This window comes from Leguminivora glycinivorella, chromosome 2, assembly GCF_023078275.1.
Source record: "Leguminivora glycinivorella isolate SPB_JAAS2020 chromosome 2, LegGlyc_1.1, whole genome shotgun sequence".
In the NCBI taxonomy this organism is placed as follows: domain Eukaryota; kingdom Metazoa; phylum Arthropoda; class Insecta; order Lepidoptera; family Tortricidae; genus Leguminivora; species Leguminivora glycinivorella.
Window position 1 is genome coordinate 34,317,513 of NC_062972.1, and position 9,937 is coordinate 34,327,449.

At 37.4% G+C, this 9,937-nt stretch overlaps 1 protein-coding gene across 1 annotated transcript; it reads left to right on the top strand.

The window, feature by feature from the left end:
• Positions 1 to 200: 200 nt before the first annotated feature.
• On the top strand, positions 201 to 9,576 carry LOC125239568 (probable chitinase 2). Its single transcript, XM_048147210.1, has 8 exons — positions 201 to 317; positions 950 to 1,132; positions 1,760 to 1,860; positions 2,385 to 2,650; positions 6,276 to 6,424; positions 7,634 to 7,788; positions 8,821 to 9,075; positions 9,203 to 9,576. The coding sequence occupies exons 1-7, from the start codon at positions 251 to 253 to the stop codon at positions 9,067 to 9,069; spliced, it is 1,170 nt and encodes a 389-aa protein (XP_048003167.1). The 5' UTR covers positions 201 to 250; the 3' UTR covers positions 9,070 to 9,075; positions 9,203 to 9,576.
• Positions 9,577 to 9,937: the final 361 nt, after the last annotated feature.

The following is a 9,937-nucleotide window of genomic DNA, read 5'->3' on the forward strand; positions in this document are numbered from 1 at the left end:
ATGATCCTCGGATTGATTTCACACTATCTAGTCTTATCTCTGAAAATTTTCCTAAACCGTCATAACTATTAACCAATAAAAAGTAATATTACTCAATACAACTATCTAGTTTCCCCATCTTAATCCTCGTGGTCTTGATTCCCCAGATAACGTGTTTCATATATAAATGTCGCCTCGCCTATTTTAATTCTAATTAGTAGGTAGGCATTAGTTCATCATTAGGCCCATCTGTAATATTAGCACTTTGAAAATGTCTTTGTTTTTTAAATGTATACTTGGAGTTGCTTTGCTGGCCGTTTTTGTGGAGGGGCACGATAGTAAGTAATTCAGTTTTATAAAATAGGTACTTATATAGTCGAGAAACGGGATTATTTGCGGAGATTCTTACTTTCAAGTAGAAATATTAAATGAACATAAGGTACCTACGTAACATTGCAAATGCCTACGTGCAATTCGTTTTTATATTTGTTATTGGAATTTGCCTAGGTTCAAGAAAAATAATAAAACCTTGGCAACATTTTGTTACAATAAAAACTTAGACTTCAAAAAAAGGAGGAGGCTGAAAATAAATAATAATAATTTTCCGCCTCCTCTTTTTTTTGAAGTCGGTTAAAAATACTTTTTTTTATTTCTTTGTTCTCTGATTTTAGAGACATAGGGCCCTAAGACTTTCTTATAGCACTTGGATGTCATATCCCCTCCCTCTGGGCGATATATCTTCTGGGCGAGCTCACTCTATCGTACGTACAGTCGAGTTCATAAATATGTGTACATTTTTTCACCTTATTGCATACAGTTAAGGTGAAGAAATGTACACATATTTATGAACTCGACTGTACGTACCGTATCGTATCGTACGTAGCGCGTCTTTGCCTTTGGCTAGTCTGTGGCCAAGAGTAAGCCCATCTATAGAAGCAAATGAATAAGAAATAATGTTGTTTGTTTCCAGAAGTGGTAGTGTGCTACTACGGCACGTGGGCCACCTACCGCTCCGGCGACGGCAAATTCTCCGTCTCCGACATCAACGCCTCGCTCTGCACCCATCTCATTTACACCTTCGTCGGGATCAAGGACGACGGGACTGTCGTCTCGCTCGACCCCTATCTTGATCTGCCCGATAACTATGGTCTTGGTAAGATGCTCATGATGTAACTGAAGGCATTAGTTAGATAATACCAAAGACATAATAGTATATTATGTAACTCCGTATCTATGTATATCTAGTCAGAGACACTGCGTATTTTTATCAGGACCATACAGAACAACACCGATTCTTGTATGTTTTTATAATAGTAATAATCATCCTCCTTGCGTTGTCCCAGCATTTGCCACGGCTCATGGGAGCCTGGGGTCCGCTTTGACAACTAATCCATAGTTTTTACGACTGCCATTTGACCTTCCAACCTGAAGGGTAACTTAGCCTTATTGGAATTTGGAATTAGTCCGGTTTCCTCACGATGTTTTCCTTCACCGAAGTTTTTATAATAGTTCTGAAACATTCTCTCCTACTATTAATATTTATTATTTGTATTTAATCTTGCCTAGATTTACAGAACCCACAACCCCTTATTTGCCAAGTATGGTGCTGAAACTATTGGTTTCATGTGCTCTTCCTACCCCTTTATGGGATACAGGCGTGATTGTATGTATGTAGATCAACAGAACTACTAATCGTAAATTGGCCCATTTATTTTACAGTTCTCTCGAGGTTGATCCAAGCATATAATTCAAACAAAGTACAGTGAATTCCCTGTTCTAGGCACTTTCAAGAAATTCAACGAGTTGAAGCAACAGAACGCCCGGCTGAAGACCATCCTGGCCGTCGGCGGATGGAACGAGGGCTCCGCTAAATACTCCACGGTAAGTATTCTGATGCTTCTCCCGGCTTCGTACTAAAAGTAATTTCGCCCTCCCCCTTCATTTCACCCCTTAGGATGTGAATTTTGAAAAATCATTTCTTAATTAACCTACGTGCACTTCATGATTACACATAGATTTATTATCTATGCATACGGATTAAAAAAAGAACTGATTAATTGAATTCAGCCGCCCGTATCATTCGCGGGGACTGAAATCAGAAGTTACAGACTTAAAAAAAGTGAACCTACGTGCCAAATTTGGAATCCGTATGACTAGCGGTTTCGGCTATGCGTTGTTATGTCAGTCAGGCAGTCAGTCAGTTTCTTCTTGTATGTTTCTCCATAGAAACGTAGTCCTCTTGTCTCCCTAGGTGTTGTCATATCAAAATGAGCACATTTGTACGGAAATTACGTTTCGAAGTGGTCATCCTCTTTCATCTAAAACACGAATACGTTTTTCGTCGATCTTTTTTCGCAATCTCGTAACTTTTATTTCAACAACCAGTTTTCTAAATTTGTCAACAGATGGCAGCCTCCGCTACCCTCCGCAAGACCTTCATCACCACCGCCAGAGACATGGTCTTGACCTACGGCTTCGACGGCTTAGACTTGGACTGGGAGTACCCCAACCAACGGGACAGCACCCACGGAGCTGATGATGTGAACAACTTCTCTTTGTTGCTGAAGGAATTGAGGGAAGAGTTCGATAAATACGGACTGTTGATAAGTGTTGCTGTTGCCGCCTTGGAGACGAGTGCTTCGCTGTCTTACGATATCCCGACTATGGCCAAGTAAGATTTTGTTCACACTGAAATAAAACACCATCGTAATTTTTCGCTTTCATCAGCGCAGCATATATTATGAAACATAATAATGATGTCAATTTTATTATGAGATGGCGAGGAAGTATGGAAGAAACATTATTATCATATTTTACAACACTCCTGATTGTGCCTAGAACAATTTATTATCACACTTATTACTTTAATATGAACACTTAAATAATATCCCTGGAGTTGGTAGTACCTAAACCAACGACATACCACTCAAGGTGCTGCCGATTTGTAAATAACTTATCTTTGCTACTGAAAGAATTAAAGGAAGAATTCGATAACCATGGACTGTTGATTATGATAACTGTAGCTATCCCTGGCAGGCAAGTATGGTCGCGCGATAAAATGATAAAACATCTATTACCTCTACATACTTACAATACTCTACTACAATCGCACTATTTGTAAGTGCGATAGGGACGGTCAGGATGTTTTATCATTTGTCGTGCGACCATACTTGCCTGCCTGCTGTAGCTAAGTAAGATTTACATAAAATCAGTCATTATGAACATTCACTTGCCCTTATCTCATTCACTTGGAGTCGGTGCAGCATGTGTCTTACATACTTCCTTGTCATTTCATCATTTACATAGGAGGAATCTCATTTTCTATCAAGCAGAATCATCTATCAGAGACACTACAAATTTTTTAATTACCCGTTAAATTCATAGTGATGTATATATAGTGAAACCTGGATAAGTGAGACTTCAAGGGACGACATTATCTCACTTAAAGAGGTATTCCCCTTATTCAGGGTCTCAGTTAGACAGGCATAATAAAATGTTTGTCTCATTTACAGAGGGTATCACTAATAGAGGTCAGAATAGAGGGTATGTCAGTTATAGAGGTGATAAATAAGGTGTTTTGCATATAGTTATTATTAGTTGCATACTACTTAAAAGAAAAGGTAAATAAGCCTTGTCTTTAAATAAAATATAAGACTCTAACGTCATTGTGTCTTAAAACTTTTATAGATATATTATGAAAGTATTTTTTTAAATATTTTATGTAATTTGTCGAGATTTTAGTTACTTAAAATAACCAAGAAAACCCTTACACTCATCTGAACACAAAAAGGATCAATCGCGTAATTTAATGATAGGCTAAGAATGATTAAAAATATGGGAGTAGATTTTCAATGAAGTCCAAGTTACAGAGGTTGGCTGAGGACAGAGGAGATTGACTGTATCTCAGATACAGAGGTAAATTCCTATAAAATTATTTACAAACAATTAAGTTCATAAAATATATGTCACCGTAAAATTGTAAAAACCGTTAGTTTATAATTTCACTAGCGAGATTATGAACTAACGAAATATTGTGAACCGTAACGTACAGTTCACAATTTAACGGATTATTTTTACGTTAGATTATAATCTAACGAAGCGAAACCGTCATATTGTAAACTGTCATAGCGTCGGAACGAAGCTAGCGCTCTGATTGGTCGGTTTTATAGTAGATCGTTCTGTGGCCATAGAGTGACTGACACAAATAGACACTGCAATCACAGACGTCAATCAAAAACCTCGTTAAACTTTTATCATCAAAATTCGATATATTGTTTAAGGAAACGGTCGAACTCGCCAAATAAACAAAATTGTCAGTTACTTTGCTTGTTATGTGGCGGCTTAATTGGTATATTTCTTGTGATTTAATATTCAGTTTCCAAAAAAAACACCGTTAGTTTATAATCTTACTAGTGAGATTATAAACTGACGAGTTATGGTGAACCGTGACGTTCACAATTTAACGGATTATTTTTCATTAGATTATAATGTAACGGAGAGAAATCGTCAAATTGTAAACTGTCATATGCGTCAGGAGCTAGCGCTCTGAATGCTCAGTTTTTTGTTAGATCGTTCTGTGCCCATAGAGTACCTAACATAGATCTTATAGACACTACAATCACAGATGTCTATTAATGTAATAAAATAGTATATTTCGTTATAAGTGCGAGAAGTATGTCATCACCTCATTATGTCATCCATTTTATAACTTATGTTTAGTATGACTAAAAGTAAACAATTACATTTATGAAATATCAATGTTTTGAACATTAATCACTTAATAGCAAGTTTATAGTTTTATGCCTTCTTAGTAAAATAGACTAATGTTAAAACAGCTCGGTATGTAGTCGTAAAATGGAACGCATACTTTTTACGCATGAGTGCGTAAAATACAACTTGTCGCAAGCTACACAGACAAAAAACGGGCACTTTTTGAGCAACTATATTAAAATAGTACATTACGATACAAATGCATAAAAAAGGAAGTTCGAAACGAGTGGCGATACTGGCGAAAAATTAAAACACGACCGAAGGGAGTGTTTTAAATCGACACGAGTTACGAATTTCCTTTTCGCACGTGTATCGTACGACGTTTTTCAGTACAGATGAGCCTCCGAAGTTTCGACCTGGCATATAATGAACCACTTCTCGCTCTAGTGCGTAAAAAAAACTCCATCTGTACTGAAAATGTGTATTTCAGTAGACATGATGCAGTTTTATGGCACTAGTGCGAAATGTGGTTAATTATGTGCCCATATCGAAACTTTAAAGGGCCATATGTATAGACTGAAAAACGTCGAACGATACAAGTGCAAAAAAGAGGAAGTTTGAAACGAGTGTCGATAAATCAAAACACGACTGATAGAAGAGTAATGTACTAATAATTGACATCTGTGATTGTAGTGTCCATTTATGTTAGGTACTCTATGTAGGGCCCAGAACGATCTAACAAAAACCAGACCATTCAGGGCACTAGCTCCTGACGCATATTATGACAGTTTACAATTTGACGGTTTCTCTCCGTTAGATTATAATCTAACGAAAAAAAATCCGTTTAATTGTGAACGTTACGGTTCATCATAACTCGTCAGTTTATAATCTCACTAGTAAGATTATAAATAACGGTTTTTTTTTTTTGAAAACTGAATATTAAATCACAAGAAATATACCAATTAAGCCACCACATAACAAGCAAAGTAACTGTAAATTTTGTTTATTTGGCGAGTTCTACCATTTCCTAAAACAATATATCGAATTTTGATGATAACAGTTTAATGAGGTGTTTGATTGACATCTGTGATAGCAGTGTCTATTGGTGTCAGTCACTCTATGGCCACAGAACGATCTACTATAAAACCGACCAATCAGAGCGCTAGCTTCGTTCCGACGCCATGACAGTTTACAATTTGACGGTTTCGCTTCGTTAGATTATAATCTAACGTAAAAATAATCCGTCAAATTGTGAACTGTACGTTACGGTTCACAATATTTCGTTAGTTCATAATCTCGCTAGTGAAATTATAAACTGACGGTTTTTACAATTTTACGGTGACATATACATTTCAAATATAGTCTCAGTAACAAAGGTAAAATACACACTCTGTCTCACTAATAGAGGGAAATGTGACTATAAAATCGAAAAGGCTAATCTCACTTATAGAGGTCTGTTTTGTCTCACTAATAGAGGTAAATCTGTGCGAAAGTGTCGGGACCACACCTTGGGTCTCAACTAAAGAGGTTTCTCACTTATCCAGGTTCCACTTAACCAGGTTTCACTGTACATCATATATATACAGATGCCAAGACTCTAATGATAGTTTACTCTTCTCTATGCCAGTCACTGGCAAAACAGCTATGCTAAAACTGGAGCGTGCCCAACGCGCTGTACTAAAGGTTGCAATGGCTAAACCCTTCAGATATCCGACAACTCAACTGTACGCCGAATGTAGTGTCCTATCAGTTAGGCAACTATACGTCCTCCGCACTATCCTACGTAGACACCGAGATCTTTCTATATCTGCGAAAGCATCCGGCAAGCGGAGTAAGCAAACTGTCTGTCCAGTGGTACTCCAGAGGGGGTGTGTAATGATTGGTATAACTTTTTTTGCTATAGTAACATTTGATATAACAACATTTGGTATATATTCAAAGGATATAATCACTCATTTGACATAATTAACATTTGGTATAACCACAAAATATCTACTTTTATTTTGTATAATCTTTATTTCGTATAACACTTATTTCTAATAACCGTTATATGGTATAACTATCTATTGATATACGACTAGTATAATATAACTAGCAAACAGTATAAAACATTTCATGAATTAATTTTATTCTTTTTTGAAGGGATCACAGCTGGTATAACCTAACCTAACCTACTTTTTAACCCCCGACGCAAAAACGAAGGGGTGTTATAAGTTTGACGTGTCTGTCTGTCTGTCTGTCTGTCTGTCTGTTTGTCTGTGTGTGTGTCTGTCTGTGGCATCGTAGCTCCCAAACGGATGAACCGATTTAGGTTTAGTTTTTTTTGTCTGAAAGCTGAGTTAGTCGGGAGTGTTCTTAGCCATGTTTCATGAAAATCGGTCCACTATGTCGCGGTCGGGGGTTTTTTCAAAATTTTAATTTTGTGGTTAGGTTATCTGATAGTAGTACATATGTTTAAGGGTCACAGTTCTAACCTAACCTAACCTATTTTTCTGGTAGCAGCGCGTTGTGTGTAGGGATCATAGTTCTAACAGACCTATCTAAATACGTTTTTTCCTCCCAAAATGTATTTTCTGTTTTTTCCTTTTTCTGTTCATACATATAGTATCACATATTTTTTTCATCATTCTTTATCCATACCTAATAAGATACTCTGTGTTTTTTTTTTTTTTTTTTTTCACTTTCCTCGGAGGATTCACTGCATCCTGAGTCACAGGCTTAGACCTAGTTCAGGAGACAGAGACTCCTAAGTATTAAAGCTGATACAAACCTAATAACAGTAATAACAAGTAATGTAACTTAGTATAAGTATAAGTTTAGTTTTCATTGTATTAGGTTTCAAGACAATAAATAATTAAAGGAAAAAGACGAAAATACTCCTCCTGAGACTTCAAAAAAGGAGGAGATTCTCAATTCGACTGAATTTTTATTATTATTATTTCAGGCTGTCCTCCAGAAAAACTTGTAATGGGCGTACCTTTCTACGGCAGAACTTTCACCTTGACCGATGCGAATGTCAACGGGGTCGCGGCTCCAGCTAGTGGGGTTGGCTTGGCTGGACAATACACTGCTACGAATGGCTTCATAGGATACAACGAGGTAAGTTTGCCAGACGCAATCAAATCAGATATACGGAGCGCTTAAGTGCGTTTTCACATTATCAGAAGACGTCAGAAGGATTTCAAAGACAAAAATCAAAGATGGCCGCTATCGAATCGGATAATGTGAAAACGCACTAAAGTGCTCAAAATGACCTTAACAATACGGAACTTGTCTGTAGTTAAAATAAAATATTTGATGTCTTGCACAAAAGAAAGCATCAGGTAATTAAATTTTGAACCCAATTTATATTTTATAAGTCGGAGAGAAAGATAAATCAGTTGACCGTGACGACACTCGGCACAATTTCATATTAGCAAATCGTTCTATTAATTCGTTTTCACAGTTCCTAAAAAAAAGCTGATTTTACTAAAAGGCAATAGCATATAGCAGCGTGTTCAGATACTTGGCGACTCTACCTTGATGTCCTATTTATCCTAAAGTAATTAATTATAAGATGCATACATACTTGGCGGGTAATATGCGGACTCCGCAAAACAAGAAACCGTTGCAAGGTTTTGGGTCAGGTACAGCGGGGCAATCACGACTGGGAGGCACATTTCAAGAACTCTATTGTTAACATGTCTTAATTTATGGATTATTAAATAGAGCATCCACTGGTTATATATGGCACGCGTTTTCAAGGGTAGTGAGCTACAAAATTGCACAGAGAAATTATAAATGAATTCATTGATAAATTTGCCATGCATTTTTGCAGCTGATCGTACATATTGAGCTCAAGTTCATAGTGTAAAACTTGGAAAAAATTAGATCTGATGAAAATTTAAACATTTTAAACCATACCTGCCGGCGTATCATGCTTCCAATTTTATCACTTATCCTCGTGGATAAAGCATCCGTCACGCTTTAGCAAGTATGTCAGTGTGAGAGTGACAGATGTCTTATCCTCGCGGATAAGTGATAAAATTAGAAGCATGATACGCCGGCTGGATACAAAAAATAATCATAGAGACAATAGTAGCAGTAGCACTAAGCTAACAGAAGTCCTTAACTCAGCTTCATTCTTTTCAGTTCTGCAATAAACTGAAGACGGAGACCTGGGACGTCCGTTACGATTCCGTAGCCCAAGTGCCATACGCAGTCCAAGGCAAGAACTGGGTCACCTACGATGACCCTAGTTCCTTGGTCAAGAAGGTGGAATATGCCGTGAACCTCGGCGTCGCCGGCGTCATGGTGTGGAGTATTGAAACTGATGACTTCCACGGGAGGTGTGGAGAGGACTTTGCTTTGTTGAGAGCTATTAATACAGCTTTGGCTTAATCAAGTGTAAGTCAATATTGGTATACTATAATATTTTATGTATTTTTATTTTTCTTTAACTGGTTCATTCATGGTATCTCCGCCGCTTGTAAGTGTGTATTGTATATATTACAAACATATTTTTTGATTGCAGCATTAGCGCCATCAGCATTATAAATTCAAGAAGATCCAATAGCCAACCCCGACGATTGCTCCACCTTCTTCACCTGCGGCCAAGGAGACCATGGCCTGGGATCCAGGCTCATGGAGTGTCCAGCAAATCTGGAGATAAGAAGTACATACATACATCCATACATACATATAATCACGTCTACGACACCCACGGGAAAAAAGGGGGTGCTGAAATTCTTAACCCGTCACCACACGGGGATAATAACTACTGCAATTTTAAGTACCTTGTCAAATATTAAGCTTGGAACACAAAAATGGGTCTTTGGAAGTTCCTTTATTTTAATTAAATTTGACCTACATATGAAAAATGTATCAATAAACCACAATTAATCAAAATTCAAGTTGTTTCATTTCAAAAACAATTTCATCTCCGACGTCTAACTTGTAGGTCAGCAATTCCCAGGCAGTTTGTATGAAACCTTCCTTTTTAGGGTTCCGTAGTCAACTAGGAACCCTTATAGTTTCGCCATGTCTGTCTGTCCGTCCGTCCGTCCGTCCGTCCGTCCGCGGATAATCTCAGTAACCGTTAGCACTAGAAAGCTGAAATTTGGTACCAATATGTATATGAATCACGCCGACAAAGTGCAAAAATAAAAAATGGAAAAAAATGTTTTATTAGGGTACCCCCTACATGTAAAGTGGGGGCTGATATTTTTTTTCATTCCAACCCCAACGTGTGATATGTTGTTGGATAGGT